At 39.7% G+C, this 25,949-nt stretch overlaps 1 protein-coding gene across 1 annotated transcript; it reads right to left on the reverse strand.

Moving 5' to 3' along the window:
• Window positions 1-335: 335 nt before the first annotated feature.
• On the reverse strand, window positions 336-25,949 carry LOC106941786 (kinesin-like protein KIF21A). The gene is made up of 2 exons (XM_015024904.1): window positions 25,469-25,949; window positions 336-990 (listed from the first exon to the last, which is right to left on the reverse strand). Exons 1-2 carry the CDS (start codon window positions 25,510-25,512, stop codon window positions 636-638), a joined length of 399 nt encoding a protein of 132 aa, XP_014880390.1. The 5' UTR covers window positions 25,513-25,949; the 3' UTR covers window positions 336-635.

Consider the following 25,949-nt stretch of genomic DNA (forward strand, 5'->3'; position numbering starts at 1 on the left):
CAGGAGTGCTTTGACAAAAGGGATCCAGCACTTTTTCCTTCCACTCAACTTTCTATGAACATACTAGGATAAAGTACTTTCAAACCCCAGCTTCTTTAGCACTGATTTATTGTGGCTTCCTCTCCATGTTGAGAATGCCAATGGTTGTCTTGTGTACATCTGTTCAGTCAGCAGTTTTATCAATGATTGTGTAAAAAATGCTTTTCTAAATAGGTGTTGTGTACTTTCTGAGACAAGGGAGTTTGTGTTATCATCTATAAGCCAGAGTCCTCAAAATTACAAGAATTAAAGGTTGAAAATATTTTATTAAGTGTATTAAATATGAGCTTTTCTTTCTGAAATGAGACATTTTTTTTACACAATATTCAAATTTTTTAATATACCTGTATGTGCAGCACAAACAAATCAACTTAACTCCAAAATAAGCTTGAACTCCCTCACATTTGAACCTACTGGTTTCCATAGTGACACCTTAAAACTAAAGAGATAATCAGTGTCACCAATTGTGTATAATAATCTCACAATCTGAATTTTATGTTCCAAACTTACATTCCTTGTAAAACTATTGCTATCCAGTCAGAAACTAAAATGTAAATTTCCAGTTTTTCTGCTTAAAATGTCAAACATATTCTCTTTTACAGATTCCCCAGCAACCTCTTCTCATTTTCCTCACAAAGAGATGAGCTCAGACAGAAATATGTTCCACCAGCGAGGCTAAAAGCGTCGTCGGTGCTGCAGCTGCAGCGGGCTGGAACACAAAGGCTTGCCTGTCCGTATGCAAACACGGTGGCGTTGTAGCCCTCGAAGCAGCCCTCGATCAGCTTCTCAGTGCAGGTGGAGTAGATGGCATCCTGCTGGGAGTCCATGTCGAACATAAAGTCGTACGTGAAGGCCTTGTCCTTCCCCAGGATGACCTGAGGCTCTCCAGGCATCACGTATGTACAGATGTGGCATCCCTCGATCTTCTCCCTGGGCAGCTGAGGACGGATCCTGTGGACAAAGACACAAACTGTTTAAATGGGATTGTTTTATTAGTGCCGACTGTTCAGGATGGGAATATGAAAATGGTCTGTACTTTTAAAGAGATTTATCAAGTCTTGGAACGCAACTACTGACTTCTCAAGAGCAAAGAGCATCAAAATGTAATTTATAGCTTCATGGATTTATTAAAGGCATCACTGAATTTAAATGGATTCAGTTTAATTCAACAATCATATAAAGGTGACAAATCTTACATTAACGAATCCAATTGAAATGTCAAAAAACAATGTAAAAGTATGCTTCTGGGAGAAGAAATAATTTCTCCCTGTGCTGCTTGAGTCTCCTTTCCCAAAGCAAGCTTTTTGTGTATTCCAAGTTTTATTGTCATGAAAAGCACATTTGTTTAACATTTTGTTGGCTTCAAATGTTTAAAAGGCTTCAGGTCTGTTGAGATGCACTGAAGACAGATGAACAGGACAAGCATCACCATGGAGAAGCTCAGAGTCCACATTCCAGTCTTTCAAATGACTCTTCCTTTCCCATCATATGTAGCTCGTCATAACAAAACTCTAAAAACTCTCTCTGTTCATTCCAGTCAGTCTGACGCTTTAATTTGAACTTTTAACCAAAAACATGTGTAAAATATTCCACAAAATATCAGGGGTTTGCCTAAAACAAGTATCTGTCTTGTTTTAACCACTGCCAAAATGTGAAACCTTTATTTGTGGAAAAAAGTGATTTACATAAAATGAATGCTTGTATATTAGAACAGAGTATTGGCTTTCAGTGGCAATATATAGTGTTTACTGTATGTTACATAACATTAGAACAACAAAGCTGGTGTAGAAACAAGAAGTCACACTTTAATGTAAACTGTACGTGTGCGTCTCTTTCATACATTTTTCGTTAAAATATGTTGGTTCTTTCTTCACTGAAGTTACTTGTATTGGATGGAGAATACAGAAATTTTACTCAAGTAGCAAAAGTAATAATATTCATAATAATATTACAAGTGCATCTGTTAAAGTAAATGTAAAAAGTACAGTGCAGTAAAAGTAATGTATTTTTCTAAAATGTTACTCAAGTAAATGTAAGTAGTTACTACTCATTTCTGCCTATGTGAAATGCAGATCAAAATGGAATTAATTCATGAAATCTGGACTAAATTGTAGCAACAAACACCATCTGCAAGAGAATCTATTCATGGTGCTTTAGCATCACTGAAACAGTAAATCAGTAAATCATTTCCATTACATCTGCAAGCATGACTAAAAGTTTTAGACATGAGTGTGAACGGATCTGGAAGGAGTGGAACATCACGATCTACATTTAGCATCATGCTTGTCTCATCTGTTAAGCACACTCCAGATCTGAGGATTATCTCCACCAACTTTTCACCATAATTTCATCGCTTGTCAGGTTGATGTTTATTCATCTCATCAAAGCAGATCATAGACCAAAACAGTTTAGCCAATAGAGGAAACTATTAGGGCAATGATAATTTCTCCATTTACTCCTAGCTAACGCTTTATTTGCAACCACACAACCAATTTTGATCCTTTTCTGCTTTTTAAACACATTCTCTTCAAGGCTTCAGCCCCCAAACAAGTTGGGAAGAAAAGCACCTGACAGTGAGTCTCTCTCAGCAGTGTGGATAAGGGCCTCATTGTGCCTCCAAACTCAGGAAAGAACAATACGGCCAGCGGGCTACAGAGCCGTCATTGTGTTCGCCTGTGTGATACTGGATCCCAGCACTGACACCAACGCCTCGGCTGGACGGAGGCGAGGGACCAGAGGTAACGACCTGCGAGGAGGTTGTGACATTTAGTTACACATGATGTGGTCGGAGATGTTTTCGTTAACGCTAAGACTCCTATTTTGATTTTATTTTTATGTTACTAGCTATTATGGATGATTTCAGAGTTGATTCATTACTTAAAAACTACTTAATGATTGGAGACCTTGGAGAAGACGAGCTGTTTGAGTTATTGAGCAGATCAACAACCATGAACCCGTAGAAGTATTTTAATTGGCTTTCATGGTAAATTTGCCGTATTTAACCAATTACATGTTTCCTTGGCCTTTAAAAGTGCTTTTGGAAGTGTAATCCCATTCAGTCCACACATAGGCCTGCGGGGGTATCTTTGTTTCACACCATTTAACTCACTAATTGGGTTTGTAATCCTGCTTTTCTGTCTCTCCCAGAGTGCCTTCACACCTGGGGATCTGACCACATTTCTTCTGTTTCTTGCTTCTCATCTGCAAGTAATCTCTACACTTCTGTTGCGCAGTTTGCTTTTTAGCTTCTCGTTAGCACTAGCAATCTTAAATTGGAGGAAGATTATTTGTCAACTCCAGTAGCTTTGTATTTAGAAGATGTTTCATGAATGAGTTTAGAGTTATGTTGGTAAAAATGAAGGGGAAAGGCAACCTGAATATATCAATGAGGGCCTAGCCTATTTCAGAGTTGGATGAAGAGGTCGCAGATCAGCTGAGGGTCAGGATTTGACTTCTGTGCTGTTATGTCAGCCACAAACTGACATTAAAATCCACTAAATAAAAAACAACAATAAGAAGAGACATATTGACTTCAATGAGGATAAATTCATCCAGTCCATGACTCCATATCATGTAGAACAATCTGTAGCAACAATAAAGTTTTCTTTTTGGTCATCAGTCTCTCACATCAGTGTAGAAGAGTTTTGTTTCACTCTTATTTACAACATTGCTTCAGTTCATTGTTGTTTGCTGATATTTTTGCCCCTTCTCCATCTTCAAGTCTCACTATCAGGCCGCTGTCCGATTTGGTTCTATCCAGGCTGGCTGTCTCCACTGGCAATGAGTTCTTCACCAAAGTGGGCATAAATATGGCTAGTAACGTGGGCATGCAGTGAATGCCCAGGAGCTGAGGTTGATGCTCCGATAACATTGTTTTGCGTGTGTAATGTTAGATGGCCAGTATCTCTAAAATCTCTGGGTATATTTGTCCGTCTTGGGTTCCAGTTGATGCATACAGCATCAAAAGGACGGGTGAGCCACAACTGATAAAAGCTTTGGACCTCAAGATTTGATCATCTAGCAAATTGCGCCTCACCATCTCACCAAGTGCCACAGTCTTGTCACAGACTCTACATGCTAATCAACAAATGCAGTATGCTGATAGTCAAATTACATGAGCGTAGTACCCGGTGAGGACCCGTTTCTACCACCCTTGAGGTGGTTCCAAAAAAATGGGGAGTAACTGAATAAGTTTGGGCCAAGCTTATGATGGTACTTAAATATGCCAAGAGAGAAGAGTTCATAGTTGACTCAAACACTGCAGGGTGGTTGTTGTAAAAGCAAAACCCAGTACTTCTCCACTACCTTGCTTGACAGCTGGCATGAGATATTTGTGCGGATCACCATCGCTTTTATCATTATTACCATAAATACTTAAAGAGTGATCAGATTTAAAGTCTGTATTTTATGATGTATTGATGTGTAAACACTCATAATTTATAAAAGTGCGCCTTCCTTCACCTCTGACCTTATTTGACTTGTTTGAGTCAACTGTGTTCAGATGTTAACAGCATGCCTAAACCTGTCCCAGATGCCCCCCGGCTCTCGAAATCACTGGCGGACTGGTGTTAATAGTTTTCAAGATTAAAGAAGTTAGTCATATGTAAATATATATTTAACAAATCATTAAAAAAAAGAAATTCCAAGTAACAAGACATGAATCTATAGAATTATTGCTGACCAGCATGAAAAGGATCAGAAATATTGATGTTTTTTTAATCTATGGCCAACACAATTACCTTGTTCAGGCAAAATTTATGTTATTTTTTATTTTTTTTTATCTAAACAAGAAAGCTGCAGTGCAGATGACTATGGGGGTGATAAAGGAGGAAAGAAAAACGGTTCCTGCCCTGCAGCCAACAATCTACAGCAAGTACACAAAAGCTGCAGCTCTACTCCCAGTGGTCACTGCAGAGTAAACAGGCCTGGACTTTAAGAAGGGATTTGCTGAGTAGAGGACTGCAGCACCTTGAAAAGACAGAGCTACGTCACTCTGTCCTTCACAGAGGAATACATCAGGTCTGGGGGAAGGACAAAGAAGGAAGCAATTACAACAAAATTTGTCACACTTCGACTCATCACCAGCCACTGCAGGCCAGTTTACATTGCTTGTCCTCGTGTAAACAACAACGAAGAAATAACTGCTTATTATTATTTTTATTTTTTTTTACCTTAAAAATCATTCCTAGCTGGATGTGTGCCAGGAGGGAAGAGCTTAGCTTTCAGTATATCCAGTTAAACAGGATGTTAATTACTGAAAAACAAAGTGAAATGCTGCTTCAGCCTCTTGCTGTCACTTATGTTAATCTCTCTGTCAGGCAAGCAAAATTTCCTCCCTTGTGTTTTTAAAGTTGTCTTTAGAAGCACAAGGGGCTGTGAAAGGGCTGGGTAAGACAACATGGATAGAATACACAGTTTCTGCAGGTTTCACCATCTCAAATTTAAGGTGTTATAAGACCATTACGAATGAAATACAAGACCTACACACAGAAACGTACAAACTTTGTTCCACCTTCTGATGATACATTTCACTGTATCCATGACAGATGCAGAAAAAGCCTCAACCTTCTTGAATCACAATGTGACAAAATTTGTCCACATACAACTGAAAGTTTTGTCCTGTGATTAACATATTTAAGGGTCAATTTATGTTTCTCATTAACTTAATACCAATAAATCAAGGAAAACCCCTCAGACATCACCAAGATAGTAACCAAGTAATGGTGTACCAAAAAAAACAAAAAAAATGACTGGGCGATAATCCAGCCCTGATTTCTTTCACTTTGGAAGATCGATGATCGGCCATTACTTGTATGTAAAGTCAATCTTATCCAACTTCAAAGTCTGAAAATCAGCTGCTGTGACCTTTTGTTCTGTTTTGAGGGATGGATGACTGACACACCCGCATACCAGGTCATGTCTGCATGTGGGTGGTTAACAATAGTTACCCAACTGTTGCCAACTTTGTGATTTTGTTATATTTTGTCTATATTTTTCAGACAAAATATATATATAGTATCAGCCAAAATTGGAATTAGGCGGTCAGGTTTTTAAAAGTTCAGTGATAGGCCAGAAAACTGTAATTGGTGTTCTCCAATTAACTACAGTTCATTTCTGTGTAATTAAATCTTGGTTTGTCAGAAAACAAACTTCACCATTTAGTGTAAGAACACAGGAGATAAGGAATGAAGTCAAGAAAAATAAAGTTCTGTAAAAAATAGAAAACATCCAAACCTACAAATCTTTTGTGGTTTGTAAGTGGAGCTACGAAATAAGACATAGGTGGGCTGAAAAACAAATGCTTGCCACACTGTTCAGATTTTGATTCAAAAACCATTTTATTTTCCTCCTACTTCATAATTACATACAACTCTGTGTTGGTCTGTTGCATAACATCCCGATTAGATACAATGAAGTTTGTTGTTGTAACATGACAAAGTGTGGAAAAGGTCTAAAGGGGGTATGAATAGTTTTGTAAAACCATGTACATATAAGAACTTCAACCACAAAATGTGGAGCTTTTACTTTATATCAACTCTCTGATATTTTATATATATATATATATATATATATATATAAAACAAAAACCCTGCTCTAAAACTCAACCGGAACAGTTCTATGTTTCATCATGACCTACCCAGAGAGGAGTCAGACTCACTGACTTCAGCTGTAGCTCTATTTCTGCTATGACTGAAACAATGGGTTGGATCTTGGAGTCAAAGGGGACAGAAATCTGTCGATCCAATGCAACAAAAATGCATGGCAAATGCCAAGTAAAAACACATCGGCTTTGGTGCTTTGTCTGTGCAGCCAGCAGGACCACCACAGTGGACAAAGAGCTCAGATGACAAGCTGGCACAAAAACAGAAACGAGCAAAAAAAAAAACAAAAAAAAAACATTAGAACAGGAAACCTCTGACTGACTCAAACTATCGCCCTTCCTGCCAAAAGATTCATCAAGTCATAACCATCCTGCATGTCTGTGTGTCCGGTGCGCATTTACTCAGTGTGCGACACAAAAGAGGAAGGTTGCCATGACAACCCATAACAGAAGGACTGAATTAAAGTGTTAATCCGATCCCAGCAGGATATAATGCTGCTCTGGCTGTCTAGGAGATGCCAAGGGGAAAAGCATCAGGGAGAGGAAAGCAGTCAGCATTCTGCCACCAATCAGACTGAAGAGATGAAGTTCATCTGCTGCTGACCCAACAGATCAGACAACATGAGGCTCAAAACACGAGCAAAATCATTCATCTGTTACATATAAGGATACATTTTTTCTTAAAGGAGAAAATGTATGTATGTGAATTCCAAGCACAGACAGGAAAACTAGACAGTCAAGAGGCTGCTGCATCATAATTAGCAGGAGTGTGAGTGCAGGAGAAAGATGTTATGTCTCAGATGTATTGCATAACCCTGTTCCACTAGATTTCAAACAATCACAAATAAAAAATGGCATATTAAATGCGTATTAGTAAAATAAATAAATAAGTAAATAAATAAGAGTATACTTTGCAAGTATACTCCTATTGCATAAAGATTAGTGGTGCACCAATTGCAGTTTTCTGGCCAATCACCATTTACAGATCTTTTAAAAAACTTAACCTGCCGATTCCGATTTTGGCCTATACCAATTGTTTTTGGTCTCAATGTAGCAAGAAAGTTATAGAGTTGGCAACAGTGGGGTAAATATTGTTAATTGTAAGCGTCGAGACATAACTTGGTGGGCCGGACTGTCAATCAAATTCTCACCAGAGAGCAAAAGAGGACAGTGGTCTTTGTCCTTTGCCAAGCAAGATTAGATTGGTGGATAAGATTAGCTTCACATGTAAAAGTCAGCGGATCACTGATCTCACAAAATTAAGAAAATGGACACTGATAAATCAGCTGGCTGATAAATCAGTGCACCCATAATAGAGATGCAAGATATGTCAGCATTAACATCGTAATTGACCTATGTTGGTCGATTTTTAACTTATTAACAGCATCATTGATAAGTAAGAATATGCCAATATTAATAACTGATATTTATTTCCATCTTATAACCGATTGTGCATGGCTTCTTGGAGCAAGAAGGGGTCGATCATGTGGTATTTGATCATAGCAGTGACACAGCACAAGTTTTGAGGAAATTTAACTGAAGTAGAGAGGTATTTCAATGGTGTGGTTAGTTTTTCCCCCCACATAGTGTTCAAAGGGTAGGGGAAATGTTTATGATATTGCTAAATATCAGATATTGCTCATCACAGCAAAATTAATATGAACCCAAATTTTTAGATTCATGTATCTCTATTTTATGATCCAAAAATGCACTGCAAACTGAATGAGTAGCTATGTTAAATATAATTTTGAATTGAACCAAAATAACTATGTATGATTATTTTTATATTACAGTAAAGCTGTATTTACCACCAGGAAACTGACTGTCCCCTTCAGACAAAACCATTAGGAGTGCAATAAAATGTCAGATCACAAGGGCAGAGCTTACAAAAACAGGTCACACACCCAGGCCTCTGCCAGGACCCAGGGACTTGTTTAATCTGCATGGCAGGTTCATGAAGGCCGAGGCTTCCTGACCTCACTTTGTTTGTTTTCCTCTAATACGCCTCAAATGCACAGCAATTCCACAGTTTTGAGAACTTAAAGGGAAATACCCTTTTAAAAACACAATGGGGGCGACCTGAAATGCTGCAGCATACTGATAACTATTTCACTGGTTCCTGTAGGTCAGAGGTCAGGGAGCGGACCACCCCTTAATAAGCAGGGAGGGAAAAGTTGGCCAATAGGAGGAGTTTGCAGGAGGTTGTACAAAGTTAGATATGAAAACTGCCAGTGTCAGATGGGTTCCAGTTATAGGCAACATGAACTACAGGTACTCACCAACTTAGAAAATCTTTGGAAAAGGTGGTTTTGAGAATTGAATTCAGAAAGTAAAACTCCTCAAAAAGAGATATTTCTAAGGTTAATTTAACAATTTCTCAATAAATCAATTACAGAAGACAAAAATTGTTGTCTCACCTGTACCAAGGAGAAAACTGAGCTGAACCTTTTGCTCAGTGGTTCAAAAACTCTTCTTTACAGAAATGTTGCGTTTCATTTGGAAGTCATGGAAACACACAGAATGCAAGGTGTTTAGGCGCTGTGTGAAGTTTCCAGGTTCAATAGCCATTTCTATTCAATTGACATGCAAGTTTTGAACAAACGTCTAAAATGTTGCAAAGAAGAAAATGCTATAGAGCAGAGCGTTACATTTTCTTAGAACCCCAGTAAACTAGCATAACCAAACAGATCATTTATGCAGCTAAGAGGAAGCTGAGACACACCAGAGCTAATGTTGCACATGAGCTACAGGCTGCGATCAACAGGCTAATCTCTCCATGCCACACTGCGCTGATGAATTCATGTAAAAAGGAGCCCTGACTAAGTATTGAGTGCATATACTGCACAGTAAATCAGTACCTGACCCCTCTTTAGTAGGTGAAGAAATTTCTGTACAAAGAAATCTTTGGTTATTTTTTTCAAAAAATCTTATGTAAAATTCTTAAAGTGTGTGGTTTTCTTTAGCCATAATAAGAACTTAAACATGCCACACTTTGTTAAATTATTCCATTTCATTACAGTTTTTCATTAAGCTACTAAAATAAAGTTTTCAGTTATATTTATTTAGGTGCACTTGTAGTATTCCCAATTAGAAGATACAACATCATGTGGCAGAAAGTGTTATGTACCTTCCCAACTTGATTAAATTTGTGCTTTGAGCGGTACTCAGGTTCTGGTGGACGGCTCAGTAAACCACACAGCCAGGAGTTTCCTCATTGTTCTTGAGCTTTGAAACCATTTCCATTTACAATAAAGCGATCCAAAGCCTGCTGGGGCACAGGACTGAAACATGATATGTCCGAGACGTTGATACAATATAATCTTATGCGACACCAAAGAAATAATGTATCTTCTTACTGACCACAATAACATAAAATTATTCCAAGTGGTTATTTTTAAAGCTTCCTTTTATTGACTTGTTGATTCACTTCATATGGACACACCAGAGTGCTATGACTGATGCATCCTTTTCAGGAGTGGAAATTGGAAACCAAACTCTTGGACCTATTATGAGAAGGGTTTAGTTACATTTGGATCATCTAACTTGGTGACTCCCAACCTGGGGTGCCAAAAATCACAGAGGGGTGGATGAGGTTGCCACCACACACCGAGTAGGGCTGTAGTGATGCAATAATCTCACGATACAATATACGATATTCTGCCCACGATACGATATATATTGCGATATTCATCAAACGATACAATTCAATACACTTTTGCGATTTTCTGAAAGATTTTAGAGGGACAGAGTGATTTTGGTGACATTTTGTGACTATTATAGAGTTGGATGGAATTAATTTAACTGAAAACTTATTAAAAGCACCAACTACACAATACCTGGCTCTGGTTGGACATGAACACAGACTTAAAAGTCGACAGCTGGACAAAATGAATCAAAGAAGTGGTGAGAAAACATGTTTCTTTTAATTGAAACAGTACAAACTGTAGCTTACATGGATTTATAAAGTAAATAATGTGCACCAAGTAGCCTGCTCTGAATAGTTTGATACCTTTTTAACCTTGACACTTAACATCTGAAGGAATCACTCTAAGCCTGATGACCTAATCACTCTCCCGGTTAAGCAAGCAGTGAGTGAGCAAGGTGACAGTTGGATGTTACGATACTTGCAGATGGATATCGATTTTTTTCTAGGAAAGAAAATATCAATATATATCGCAATATCGATATTACACAGCCCTAACACCAAGTGCTAAATATAATTATACACATATATAAAGTAGGGCAGGAACTTCTGTTGTTGCTTCATGTCTAAGCAATATCCCGCTTGTTTCGATTAATTTTGAACGTGCTCTGAAGAGTGATCTGTCGCGATAGAACTGTGGAACAGGTCTGAGAAAACGCCGTCTGTGAGCTACATTCAAGAGAGAGATTCCTTTGTGATATCATAGAGCGATGACATAACTGCTGATGTCATTGATACCATTGAAACTGAACATTCTATTGTGGCCTGATGCAGCCCAGGTCCCAGACGAGTTTAACAGGGGGGCATCGGCTTATTTTGAGTGGGGCAAAATGAATACCCAGCAATAATAAAATTACTCAAGTAAAAGAAAAATGTACAGTGCAGTAAAACTACTCGTATAAGTACCTTTTTTCCAAAAAAATTACTCAATGTAACAAGTACTACTTTTTTTGAACATAAACAACAACATCAGTAGCCTATTGGCTACTAGTTAACAAGCTTAAGGTGCTGCAATGTTATTAGCTAGTCGCCATTTAGCTAGCATTACCTGCATCCAACAGCTTTACTCAACTCAGTCGGTTAGTTTGAGGGAAAACTGTGCAAAGTTCTTTGCGTTTTGCTGGTTTGCTGCCATGTTTCTAACACACACCTGAGTAGCTCTGCACAACAGCAGCAGGTCTCCTTCACTGCTGCACAGGTATAAATCCAGCGCGAGCGTCTTAGCACTCATGTTGTGTTTAGAGGCGACTCGGAAAAACAGGTTACTACATGTTAACAACAATTAAACAGTTTTAATGGCTGAAAAAAGTGACAGAAGGCACAGATATTGGAAGTGCGGAAGCCCCTACTGTATCAAATTAATACAGGAAAAACAGCAAACAGCTTCCAGTCCCGGGGGGGCACGGCTGACTCCTTCAGCGGGCAATGACCCCTAATGCCCACCCATGTCACCGGGCCTGCCATCACCAAAGGTCTTCAAGTATAAAGCTGAATGGGTAGTATAATGACACTTTGCACCAATCTAATGGTTGAATAAGCCAGATAACAAATGAAAGTATCTTTGTTGTTGAGGTCAAATTTAGTGTAAATAATTTGCAGCTAAAAATTTTTCTTTTGTAAGTTTTTGATTAAAAAGCAACTATAGAAATTTGAGGAAAAAAAACTGGAGCGATGAAGCTGACAATTTCAGAGGTTTTTCTAGCAAATTTTTGACTTTCCAAACTCAAACTTTTTGACAGAAATGTACTTCTTTTTTCTTGGTCCACTCCCAATATGCCATAGCATGTGTGTTTCAAAAATCATCACTGCTTTTGTACTAAAGAAATATTATCTTGACTTTATGTTGAAATCTTAAAATTATTACTGTGGTGTTGTGTGCCTGCTTTTCCATGAATAATGTTTAGGTTAAAGCAGGAAAGGGTGTGTAGATTTTTATATGTAGATGTAGGGGGGGATTTCAACCAACCTCAGAGTTAAACCTAGATTGCCTCGTCACTGAACCATGTTCTGTTGACACAACACACATCTCTGTGTCAACTACAGGCCAGCGACACAAAGGCCAGCCCTGAAAACACAGAGTGTGCATGTCTCTGTGGGTTTTGAGTGGGAAAGAGCAACATCAGCTATCTCCTGCTTCTGAGCTAGAAGAGACAGAAGGTACGGGGATAGCTAAAAAGACTGTAGTTAGGCATTCAGTGAACTGTTTAATATCAGATATTTCTTCGTTCAGCAGGTGGCCAATTAACACAAGATACAACAACAGACACGTGAACTGTTCAGACTCGCCTGGAGAATAACTACCGCCTCATAAATATGGAGATTCAGTCAGCTGCCACATGATGCCAGCAGATGGGAAGAGTTCATTTGCAACTTTGCTTTAGCATTGTTTAATTCACACCTTCAGGTTAGGTGCAACACCATCTGACACAGTGAGGTATTTGGAAACCAAGCAAGTAGTCAAAGTTCAGATATTAAAACAACTTTCACAACAAAAACACAAGAAATTAGCATCCACAAGAAAACAGAATAATTTTATTGGTATAATTTTTTTTTTTTTTATGATGTTCAGATTTCATTTTCTGCTCTTCTATTTTATTTGTTTGCAGACTAAATAAATACACTTTTATATTAAATAGAATAATAAGAGTTATTGCAGTGTAAGCAGATCATTGTAAGAAAGTCAAAACAATTTTAAAAAAGTTTCACTCACTGAGACTCAAGTCCTATCGTTCATGGTAAGCAGCTGTTTAAAAAAAAAAATCGGATTGTACGTGAACATCACTACTACTTTCTCTTTTTAACTCTTTGGGAGTTAAAAAGAACACACACCATGTGCTGTTTTGCCAACTGCAACCCCGGGCAAGATAATAAGAAAGCTCGCCAGACATTTTGTCAATATTTCTGCCGTGGCTCGGAGAACAGTCTGCCTGGCCCAACACTTTCTCAGAGATATGATGCAGATTTTTTTTCTTTCAAAAAGCTGTTCTTCAGCAGAACATTTTCTCCGGGTTCCTCATCTTTAGCCACCAAGGTTTTTATGGTCTCAAGCCGCCTAGTAAGACAGTAATTTGAGTGCAACCCCAAAACATTTACAGTGTTTGGTCACGATGACCGGCTCTTCCTTTCTATGACGCTAACCATAGCCTACACTTAAAGTCAACTTGCCTCAAAATAGACTCCCGACTGGCCGCAGCATTGCTGGGGGACCTCAGTTATCTATATCACCACCTAAAGAGTCAGCACATTTCTGCCTGTTTGCATCTGCACCAATGCAGGGAGCCTTCAGCTGTGCGGTCCCCACATGTGGACATTGGTTTGACAAAAAAAAAAGCGCTTTCACACATCCTCCTCCTCCACAATTGTGCACAACTTAAGAAGCCAGCAGCTCATGGTCAATGAATTGGATGTAATTACAGAGCAGCTTTATGTACACCACACCCTTCAAAATATGTTGTTTCCTCTCATGTTAGGTCTATATTACTTCAGTGTTAAGCTTTTCCTCTTTTTATAGTCGTTTTCTACAATATTTGTTTTCCCCCCTGTAATCTCCAGCTGCTTGATGCCGACACCTATCCAGTTAAAGGTTCAGCTAAAGTGGACGAGGCTTAAATGTGGATCTGTTGCCACAAATAAGACACGGATGCAACTTCATATCCTTCACCAAGTATGAAAACAGGTCACAAATAGTATGCAGATGGCCACAAATAGCTGCATTTTCACACCAAGCAGCCTTCACATGCATGCCAAGACAGCCTTTTAGTGGTTTCCTTCTATAAACTGACATGTCCTTCTCGATCCACCATGTGGGTCAAATCCAAGAACTCACCAGGGACACAATTCTATACATCACTCTTGTAATACACAATTTGCATATTATCTTTGTATTGTAATGCTGCAAACTCCAGTTGATGTATTTAGAAAGTTATGAACATTAGCACGAGGTACAGTGCCTTGGAAAAGCATTCATACCCACTGAACTTTTTCACGTTGTCACATTAAAAAAACAAATCTCACAAGGTCTGTTTGAATTTCATGTGAATGAAAAGTGGTGCATAACTGAGAAGAGGAAGTTGGAAAAGGCAGCGCAACAATCTGGGGAGGGTTTTCCCATCTTGTAAATGAAGTTCAGGGTAAACTAGTGCCTTCAGATGTTGCCTAATAGAGTTTACATATGTCAGTGAAAATCCACCTGTTCTACAAAGCCATGAGAGGTTTGTTAAAAATAATTTATGAACAAACAAGTAAAAACAGCACACAGTTCAAAGAAAAAAGACAAGGAAGTTTAAAGGTGGCTTCTCACCTGATAGTCCTGTAGATTTGATTTGATTTGGGGTCAAATCTGCAGTATCTTTGTTTTGTATTCAAGCTGGTGTGGTTCACAGAGTCAAATGATCCAAACCCGTTCACCTATTCGCCTGTGGTGGCACTGCACCAAGAACCACTGAAGAAAACGACTCAAAAACCTAAGACATTGAGTGCAACTTCCTCCTTCACTAAATGTAACCAAAAATGAAGTGGCATCAGATTTTAGGGTTTGTAGGATTTCTCTTTTGTCTTTGGCAAAAGATCATGAGCCTTTTCTCCCGCTAGTGTTAGAAAAGCGTGTTTGTTTTGCTTGCATTTGCCCAGAATGCTCTACAGTATAGCCCGCTTCCTGCTTTTGGAGTGGTCTCTGGTCCACTTGGTATTCGAACAGCACCAAAGTTGTGTTGTTTCCTTCAGTGGTTCTTAGCGCCACCACAGGTCAGGGGAAGAATAGGATTTTTTCAAAGGGTTTGGATCATTTGATACAATGTGTACTGACAGGGAACTACAGCAGCTCAAAATATAACAAATGTAGCAATTTTAGTCCCCAATAGAACCGAGTCTACTGGACTATTAAGTGTGAAAGCACCCAGAAACTCATGGAGTACCCCACTAAACCTGAGAACAATTCCTCAAAGAAGAAGCCAAGAGGCCCTTGGTAGCTGCGTTTAAGGAACTTACAGAACATCTTGATAAAGATGCACTTAATGCATTTACAGAATCACCTCGACACCTCCTGACAGACTGCTTCAGCTCAATGGATGCGAACAAAGCATGAGGCCAAGAGACACTTTAAGTCTGTCTGGAGGTTTTATGTTTGTGTGGTGCTGCCATGGGTGACCAACACTCATCCAAACATCCTGCACTGAAGCTCAGCCTGGTTTCTAGGGTTCTACTGTCTTCTTTCCCGCATAAGTTATTTTGTAATCTTAACCCTCCCAGGTTGGTCTTTCAGGATAAAAACATACAGGTTTTGGTCAAAGTAGTTCAAAACTAAAAACTGTTACGCTCCAAACAATATTGTTGTGACAACTTTAAAGCAGATATTTGGGAATACGCATGGCTATTTTGCCATATTTTAAGCAGTTTACAAATCTGCACCTCACTTATCCTCTCAACTGAGGGGTCCCTAATCTCTGTTTGCTCTGTAACCCCCCCTCACAGCTTTCATCAGCTGTTGTCTCTTGTCAACACACATGAAGTCCATTCTGGTCACTGGATATCAGCCAGTATCAGCTCTAATCTTGGAGCTCTTTTTAACAAGATTTTTAAACCACAGTTGTCTCTGCTGTTGGCTTGTGAACTCCAACCCGAGGCTTAGACTGAGCCACTTATACCAGTTGCTGCATGCCTCAACACCATTACATGTAAGCACGCCTGCAACCTAAGCCTTAAGAGGTTTAACGATCTATTTAATTTCATTATCATCAATTTGATTGCCTCAAGATGAGAGGCGGCATCAACAAGCCCCGACACAGGAGAACAAAAACAGTGACTAAAGGGAGATGTTTCTTTAAATCTTGTGGGTTGCTTCATGGTTACTAAGCTTGGCAACAGTAGCACACTAAGTAGTTTCACCACATATAAACAAAGCTGAAGTTACTCCCTTTCGCTTTGATCTACGTTGCTTCTATCACCACCAAGAAAAGAAATGATACTTAATGTTTGTTCTGTAGCAGGCGCCCAGCAGGCAGGTTTAGCAGGTCCTCCTGCCCTCCAGCTACACCTCCCACTAAAACCATTGGAACATGCACGTGTGTGCTAACACACCAACTAAAATCCATTTTATATTGCCTCAGAGTTTCACAACCATCTGTTTTAATGTAAGGGTAGAGCATACGATCCTGATACAGATATATACAGCTAATGGTTTGTTTTTTTAATTCCACAGTGCAGGTTTGAAAGACTGTCTTCTTTTAAGTAAGCTAGAGTCTTAAACCATCAGCTAGCAGGACCCACCAAGACCAGCTTTTCTAATGTAAAGTAGACTGCAAATGCAACTTAAGTGGCTTTTTAGTGCTGTATGATTTTTTTTTTTGTCTTTTTCATGGCAGCCTGAACGGACCAATTCCGATATTTTCACTCAAAAAAACAATCCAATTTGTGCCACTTCTATGCATGGTACTAAATCGATATGTATACTTTTCAAAATGTCTGCAGACAGAACGGTCATGTTGCATTTTATCTAACTTTTACGTCATTTCTTCTGCACCAGAAAAAAACACAACTGGTAGCTGACTTCTTCTGCAGTGTATTTTTCTGATTTGTTCAGGTGAACAGAAACCAACAGCTCATCAATAGAACGTCAACACTCCAATTTACTTTAGCTTCAGTTAGGCCTGTCACAGTCAGTGACGTGCGGTAAGGGGAGGCAGGTGAGGCAGAGCCTCACCTGTCATCATGGAAAAATAATATATAATAATAAAATCATTTAGAAAGATATTTTCACCCTGTGGTTTGTACTATAAAGTACCTATTTTTCATTTAATTTAACCAAATCTGATGGTCTTTTTCTTCAAAATCGCTGAATTTTCTTATTTTCCCATTCAAATGCTTAGAAGCGAAGCCGGTGAGGCAGCAGTGAGCTGAGCCTCACCTGGGATTGCGCAACCTCTAGCTAACTGCACCGGTTGCCATTCTCTGAGAGCATTGCTCCTCCTGTCTGTACGTCGCCAATGAAATGGCTAAAAAAACATTTAATGTATGAACTGATTTTCCATCATTTAACTTATGTATTTAATGTACTGTGTTTTTATTGTCACCAACTGTGTGTGTGTAACGTGTTTCGTGTGCTGAGGAGCGATCAGAAACGGCAGAGAACAGATTCGGGGTGAGGCAGGCAGTTCTCGTGCCTCATCGCTGGGGGCGCTCATGAACCCAGACATTGTGACTGCACAACTGCAGAGTAAGAGATGGTAACAGCGAGTTAGCAATACAGTAGCTGCTCTGATACAGAGAGCGAGAAAGACGTGGTTTGAGTTGTACTCTCACGGTTTCTCCCTTTGCTTTTAAGCACAGCACGAAATTAATAATATCTACATGTCTAAGTTTGATTGAGATCACGGAATCATGAATGGCATGTAAAGGAATAGCCTTTTTGCCCTCCAGCATTGTAGCGTGCGAGAAATTTCCTTATGTAAACAATAACATGCAGGGGGTCTAGATTTGTGAATCCGNAGGAAAAACAGCAAACAGCTTCCAGTCCCGGGGGGGCACGGCTGACTCCTTCAGCGGGCAATGACCCCTAATGCCCACCCATGTCACCGGGCCTGCCATCACCAAAGGTCTTCAAGTATAAAGCTGAATGGGTAGTATAATGACACTTTGCACCAATCTAATGGTTGAATAAGCCAGATAACAAATGAAACTATCTTTGTTGTTGAGGTCAAATTTAGTGTAAATAATTTGCAGCTAAAAATTTTTCTTTTGTAAGTTTTTGATTAAAAAGCAACTATAGAAATTTGAGGAAAAAAAACTGGAGCGATGAAGCTGACAATTTCAGAGGTTTTTCTAGCAAATTTTTGACTTTCCAAACTCAAACTTTTTGACAGAAATGTACTTCTTTTTTCTTGGTCCACTCCCAATATGCCATAGCATGTGTGTTTCAAAAATCATCACTGCTTTTGTACTAAAGAAATATTATCTTGACTTTATGTTGAAATCTTAAAATTATTACTGTGGTGTTGTGTGCCTGCTTTTCCATGAATAATGTTTAGGTTAAAGCAGGAAAGGGTGTGTAGATTTTTATATGTAGATGTAGGGGGGGATTTCAACCAACCTCAGAGTTAAACCTAGATTGCCTCGTCACTGAACCATGTTCTGTTGACACAACACACATCTCTGTGTCAACTACAGGCCAGCGACACAAAGGCCAGCCCTGAAAACACAGAGTGTGCATGTCTCTGTGGGTTTTGAGTGGGAAAGAGCAACATCAGCTATCTCCTGCTTCTGAGCTAGAAGAGACAGAAGGTACGGGGATAGCTAAAAAGACTGTAGTTAGGCATTCAGTGAACTGTTTAATATCAGATATTTCTTCGTTCAGCAGGTGGCCAATTAACACAAGATACAACAACAGACACGTGAACTGTTCAGACTCGCCTGGAGAATAACTACCGCCTCATAAATATGGAGATTCAGTCAGCTGCCACATGATGCCAGCAGATGGGAAGAGTTCATTTGCAACTTTGCTTTAGCATTGTTTAATTCACACCTTCAGGTTAGGTGCAACACCATCTGACACAGTGAGGTATTTGGAAACCAAGCAAGTAGTCAAAGTTCAGATATTAAAACAACTTTCACAACAAAAACACAAGAAATTAGCATCCACAAGAAAACAGAATAATTTTATTGGTATAATTTTTTTTTTTTTTTATGATGTTCAGATTTCATTTTCTGCTCTTCTATTTTATTTGTTTGCAGACTAAATAAATACACTTTTATATTAAATAGAATAATAAGAGTTATTGCAGTGTAAGCAGATCATTGTAAGAAAGTCAAAACAATTTTAAAAAAGTTTCACTCACTGAGACTCAAGTCCTATCGTTCATGGTAAGCAGCTGTTTAAAAAAAAAAATCGGATTGTACGTGAACATCACTACTACTTTCTCTTTTTAACTCTTTGGGAGTTAAAAAGAACACACACCATGTGCTGTTTTGCCAACTGCAACCCCGGGCAAGATAATAAGAAAGCTCGCCAGACATTTTGTCAATATTTCTGCCGTGGCTCGGAGAACAGTCTGCCTGGCCCAACACTTTCTCAGAGATATGATGCAGATTTTTTTTCTTTCAAAAAGCTGTTCTTCAGCAGAACATTTTCTCCGGGTTCCTCATCTTTAGCCACCAAGGTTTTTATGGTCTCAAGCCGCCTAGTAAGACAGTAATTTGAGTGCAACCCCAAAACATTTACAGTGTTTGGTCACGATGACCGGCTCTTCCTTTCTATGACGCTAACCATAGCCTACACTTAAAGTCAACTTGCCTCAAAATAGACTCCCGACTGGCCGCAGCATTGCTGGGGGACCTCAGTTATCTATATCACCACCTAAAGAGTCAGCACATTTCTGCCTGTTTGCATCTGCACCAATGCAGGGAGCCTTCAGCTGTGCGGTCCCCACATGTGGACATTGGTTTGACAAAAAAAAAAGCGCTTTCACACATCCTCCTCCTCCACAATTGTGCACAACTTAAGAAGCCAGCAGCTCATGGTCAATGAATTGGATGTAATTACAGAGCAGCTTTATGTACACCACACCCTTCAAAATATGTTGTTTCCTCTCATGTTAGGTCTATATTACTTCAGTGTTAAGCTTTTCCTCTTTTTATAGTCGTTTTCTACAATATTTGTTTTCCCCCCTGTAATCTCCAGCTGCTTGATGCCGACACCTATCCAGTTAAAGGTTCAGCTAAAGTGGACGAGGCTTAAATGTGGATCTGTTGCCACAAATAAGACACGGATGCAACTTCATATCCTTCACCAAGTATGAAAACAGGTCACAAATAGTATGCAGATGGCCACAAATAGCTGCATTTTCACACCAAGCAGCCTTCACATGCATGCCAAGACAGCCTTTTAGTGGTTTCCTTCTATAAACTGACATGTCCTTCTCGATCCACCATGTGGGTCAAATCCAAGAACTCACCAGGGACACAATTCTATACATCACTCTTGTAATACACAATTTGCATATTATCTTTGTATTGTAATGCTGCAAACTCCAGTTGATGTATTTAGAAAGTTATGAACATTAGCACGAGGTACAGTGCCTTGGAAAAGCATTCATACCCACTGAACTTTTTCACGTTGTCACATTAAAAAAACAAATCTCACAAGGTCTGTTTGAATTTCATGTGAATGAAAAGTGGTGCATAACTGAGAAGAGGAAGTTGGAAAAGGCAGCGCAACAATCTGGGGAGGGTTTTCCCATCTTGTAAATGAAGTTCAGGGTAAACTAGTGCCTTCAGATGTTGCCTAATAGAGTTTACATATGTCAGTGAAAATCCACCTGTTCTACAAAGCCATGAGAGGTTTGTTAAAAATAATTTATGAACAAACAAGTAAAAACAGCACACAGTTCAAAGAAAAAAGACAAGGAAGTTTAAAGGTGGCTTCTCACCTGATAGTCCTGTAGATTTGATTTGATTTGGGGTCAAATCTGCAGTATCTTTGTTTTGTATTCAAGCTGGTGTGGTTCACAGAGTCAAATGATCCAAACCCGTTCTCCTATTCGCCTGTGGTGGCACTGCACCAAGAACCACTGAAGAAAACGACTCAAAAACCTAAGACATTGAGTGCAACTTCCTCCTTCACTAAATGTAACCAAAAATGAAGTGGCATCAGATTTTAGGGTTTGTAGGATTTCTCTTTTGTCTTTGGCAAAAGATCATGAGCCTTTTCTCCCGCTAGTGTTAGAAAAGCGTGTTTGTTTTGCTTGCATTTGCCCAGAATGCTCTACAGTATAGCCCGCTTCCTGCTTTTGGAGTGGTCTCTGGTCCACTTGGTATTCGAACAGCACCAAAGTTGTGTTGTTTCCTTCAGTGGTTCTTAGCGCCACCACAGGTCAGGGGAAGAATAGGATTTTTTCAAAGGGTTTGGATCATTTGATACAATGTGTACTGACAGGGAACTACAGCAGCTCAAAATATAACAAATGTAGCAATTTTAGTCCCCAATAGAACCGAGTCTACTGGACTATTAAGTGTGAAAGCACCCAGAAACTCATGGAGTACCCCACTAAACCTGAGAACAATTCCTCAAAGAAGAAGCCAAGAGGCCCTTGGTAGCTGCGTTTAAGGAACTTACAGAACATCTTGATAAAGATGCACTTAATGCATTTACAGAATCACCTCGACACCTCCTGACAGACTGCTTCAGCTCAATGGATGCGAACAAAGCATGAGGCCAAGAGACACTTTAAGTCTGTCTGGAGGTTTTATGTTTGTGTGGTGCTGCCATGGGTGACCAACACTCATCCAAACATCCTGCACTGAAGCTCAGCCTGGTTTCTAGGGTTCTACTGTCTTCTTTCCCGCATAAGTTATTTTGTAATCTTAACCCTCCCAGGTTGGTCTTTCAGGATAAAAACATACAGGTTTTGGTCAAAGTAGTTCAAAACTAAAAACTGTTACGCTCCAAACAATATTGTTGTGACAACTTTAAAGCAGATATTTGGGAATACGCATGGCTATTTTGCCATATTTTAAGCAGTTTACAAATCTGCACCTCACTTATCCTCTCAACTGAGGGGTCCCTAATCTCTGTTTGCTCTGTAACCCCCCCTCACAGCTTTCATCAGCTGTTGTCTCTTGTCAACACACATGAAGTCCATTCTGGTCACTGGATATCAGCCAGTATCAGCTCTAATCTTGGAGCTCTTTTTAACAAGATTTTTAAACCACAGTTGTCTCTGCTGTTGGCTTGTGAACTCCAACCCGAGGCTTAGACTGAGCCACTTATACCAGTTGCTGCATGCCTCAACACCATTACATGTAAGCACGCCTGCAACCTAAGCCTTAAGAGGTTTAACGATCTATTTAATTTCATTATCATCAATTTGATTGCCTCAAGATGAGAGGCGGCATCAACAAGCCCCGACACAGGAGAACAAAAACAGTGACTAAAGGGAGATGTTTCTTTAAATCTTGTGGGTTGCTTCATGGTTACTAAGCTTGGCAACAGTAGCACACTAAGTAGTTTCACCACATATAAACAAAGCTGAAGTTACTCCCTTTCGCTTTGATCTACGTTGCTTCTATCACCACCAAGAAAAGAAATGATACTTAATGTTTGTTCTGTAGCAGGCGCCCAGCAGGCAGGTTTAGCAGGTCCTCCTGCCCTCCAGCTACACCTCCCACTAAAACCATTGGAACATGCACGTGTGTGCTAACACACCAACTAAAATCCATTTTATATTGCCTCAGAGTTTCACAACCATCTGTTTTAATGTAAGGGTAGAGCATACGATCCTGATACAGATATATACAGCTAATGGTTTGTTTTTTTAATTCCACAGTGCAGGTTTGAAAGACTGTCTTCTTTTAAGTAAGCTAGAGTCTTAAACCATCAGCTAGCAGGACCCACCAAGACCAGCTTTTCTAATGTAAAGTAGACTGCAAATGCAACTTAAGTGGCTTTTTAGTGCTGTATGATTTTTTTTTTTTTTTTGTCTTTTTCATGGCAGCCTGAACGGACCAATTCCGATATTTTCACTCAAAAAAACAATCCAATTTGTGCCACTTCTATGCATGGTACTAAATCGATATGTATACTTTTCAAAATGTCTGCAGACAGAACGGTCATGTTGCATTTTATCTAACTTTTACGTCATTTCTTCTGCACCAGAAAAAAACACAACTGGTAGCTGACTTCTTCTGCAGTGTATTTTTCTGATTTGTTCAGGTGAACAGAAACCAACAGCTCATCAATAGAACGTCAACACTCCAATTTACTTTAGCTTCAGTTAGGCCTGTCACAGTCAGTGACGTGCGGTAAGGGGAGGCAGGTGAGGCAGAGCCTCACCTGTCATCATGGAAAAATAATATATAATAATAAAATCATTTAGAAAGATATTTTCACCCTGTGGTTTGTACTATAAAGTACCTATTTTTCATTTAATTTAACCAAATCTGATGGTCTTTTTCTTCAAAATCGCTGAATTTTCTTATTTTCCCATTCAAATGCTTAGAAGCGAAGCCGGTGAGGCAGCAGTGAGCTGAGCCTCACCTGGGATTGCGCAACCTCTCGCTAACTGCACCGGTTGCCATTCTATGAGAGCATGCTCCTCCTGTCTGTATGTCGCCAATAAAATGGTTAAAAACATTTAATGTATGAGCTGATTTTCCATAATTTAGCTTATGTATTTAATGTACTGTGTTTTTATTGTCACCAACTGTGTGTGTGTAACGTGTTTCGTGTGCTGAGGAGCGATCAGAAACGGCAGAGAACAGATTCGAGGTGAGGCAGGCAGTTCTCTTGCCTCATCGCTGGGGGCGCTCATGAACCCAGACATTGGTGACTCCACAACTGCAGAGTAAGAGACAGTAACAGCAAGCTAGCCATACAGTAGCTGCACTGATACAGAGAGCGAGAAAGACGTGGTTTTGAGTTGTACTTTAAGGGATTCTCCCTTTGCTGTTAAGCACAGCACGAAATTAATAATATCTACATGTCTAAGTTTGATTGAGATAACGGAATTATTCTGCGGCGGCGGCGTGACTAAGCATCACGTGTTAAAGAATAGTTTTTTTGCCCTCCAGCATTGTACGCATGCGCAAAATTTCCTTATGTAAACAATAAAATGCAGGGGTCTAGATTTGTAAATCTGATTATAATTAAGTCGGTGCCTCGCCAGGTATGAACCTCACCGCACGTCACTGGTCACAGTAACACATTTTGCTGGATGACAAATTGTCCCAGAAGTTATTGCAATAAATGATAATATTGTTGTTGTGAGATCATTTTCAAGTAATAATGATGTAATGTCCAAATGATGCAAGAACACATTCTCAGAGATCATTAAACTTTAAGTTCCAATGAACATTTAAGACTGGGACATTTTAAATATGCAAAATAAATCAACAAAACAGAAACAACAAATAACATGATTTATTCAAGACACTGTAAACAAAATTGTCCTTAAAAAAAGAATTGAGTCCAGAGTGAAGACTTTTGTCATCCAGCTTTTGGTAGAAAGAAAGAGAGAAATAAGAAAAAAAAACGATAAGAGAATTATTAAGCTAGTCTTAATATATCATGTGATTAATAGATTTATTGCCTAGTGGAGCAGGCCTCAATCTGTCTATCTCTTCCTTTCTAAAAGAAAATCCAAAGAAAGGTCCAAAACATCCAGATTAATTACCACAAAACAATTTTTTGCAGCATCCTAAATTAGATTTTCCCCAATTTCAAAAAACACAAAATTCCCCACAAAGCATCTTTTAATGAGCAATGATGATGCACTTTTATGAGCAAGTACAGGCAGACATGTTGGGAAAGTGATCAAGTGCAAGCATGGCAAATATTGTATTCAAAACAACAAGAAAGGAGAAGAAGAAATCAACAATGCTTCTTTTTTATGATGACCAGAACAGAAACAAAGAGACACTAGCTTCTCCTTAACAAGTCCATCTCTGCCTCCTTACCAGATGGGTGGGAGTGGCTCTTTTCAACATGACAGCACACTGCAACGTAATCATTCCCTAATCTCTACATTTCCTTGTAAAGCAAGCTCGCAAGTCGGATCTGATTGGAATAAAGCTTAACAGTGAGATCCATCACTGGATTCTCTACTGAAAGAGTACAGACAAAAAGTAGAGTTGACAGATGAACTGAATGCTCCACCGCTCCTCCTCCTGAAACGTGGCTGACCGTGAAGCTCTTCTTTCAACGATTATCTGTCTCTCTGCGGGCGGCCCTGAGGACAGACCGGGCCAGGCCAGGCTGCTGGACAAACGGACTCATTCTCTTTGTCTCACCGTGTCTGGAAGCTGAGTCGCTGCAACAGATAAACATCACTCCTCCCAGCGCCTGATGCCGCGTGCAAGGGGACGGAGCTTGTGCGTGCGCACCTGAGCTGAGCGAAAAGTGTTTCTTTGTTTTGCTACATCCCACATAAAGCCTAAAAATCTCAACCTAAACCATAATGTCTAAAAGAAATGCCTCCCTCGCAATAAAATGATTGGAGGCAGAGGACGTCTCTGGAGCAGCATCCGCTGCTGATGACCTGTAGATGTTTGCTAGGCCCGCGGCGCTGACTGACAGGTGGCACCGGGCAATTAAGACAGCTACGCATTTAGTAAAATGATGGAGACGTTCAGAGACTTACCTCAGTGCCACGCGGACTGAACTTTCATCCTGTCCCGTCGTCATTGCTCCGTAAAAAGAAAAGAAAAAAACTGTCGAAAAACTATAGTATTGCAGCAACAACAACAAGAAATGTATCTTGGCTTATTTCCCTTTGGATTAAAAAAAAAAAAAAAAATGCAAGAAAGCAGTGCGCACTCTCTCCTCGGTACAGGCAAACGGCGCTTCTCACCTCGAGATCAGTGTCGTCATTTTGAGACTAGCTGAAAAATAACCTTGAAGGTGTTCAAACCATGGTATGAGCTAGAAGTTAAGTGATGCACCGCATCTTTGTGCCGCTCTGGCCGGGTGCTTCAGCTTCGGCTGAAGCTCGACATGCACACTGAGAGAGAGCCGCTACGGCTTTAGCTACGGGGAAAGTCATGCGCGCGCGCAGAAACGCACGTTAAAAAAAAAACGCATCCGCGCGCTGCCATTCCTCTTTTTTTCTGCTCGGTACACAC

The sequence above is a fragment of the Poecilia latipinna genome, unplaced genomic scaffold, assembly GCF_001443285.1.
Source record: "Poecilia latipinna isolate Pla-1442-1.1 unplaced genomic scaffold, P_latipinna-1.0 Scaffold3864, whole genome shotgun sequence".
NCBI classification, from domain to species: Eukaryota; Metazoa; Chordata; class Actinopteri; order Cyprinodontiformes; family Poeciliidae; genus Poecilia; species Poecilia latipinna.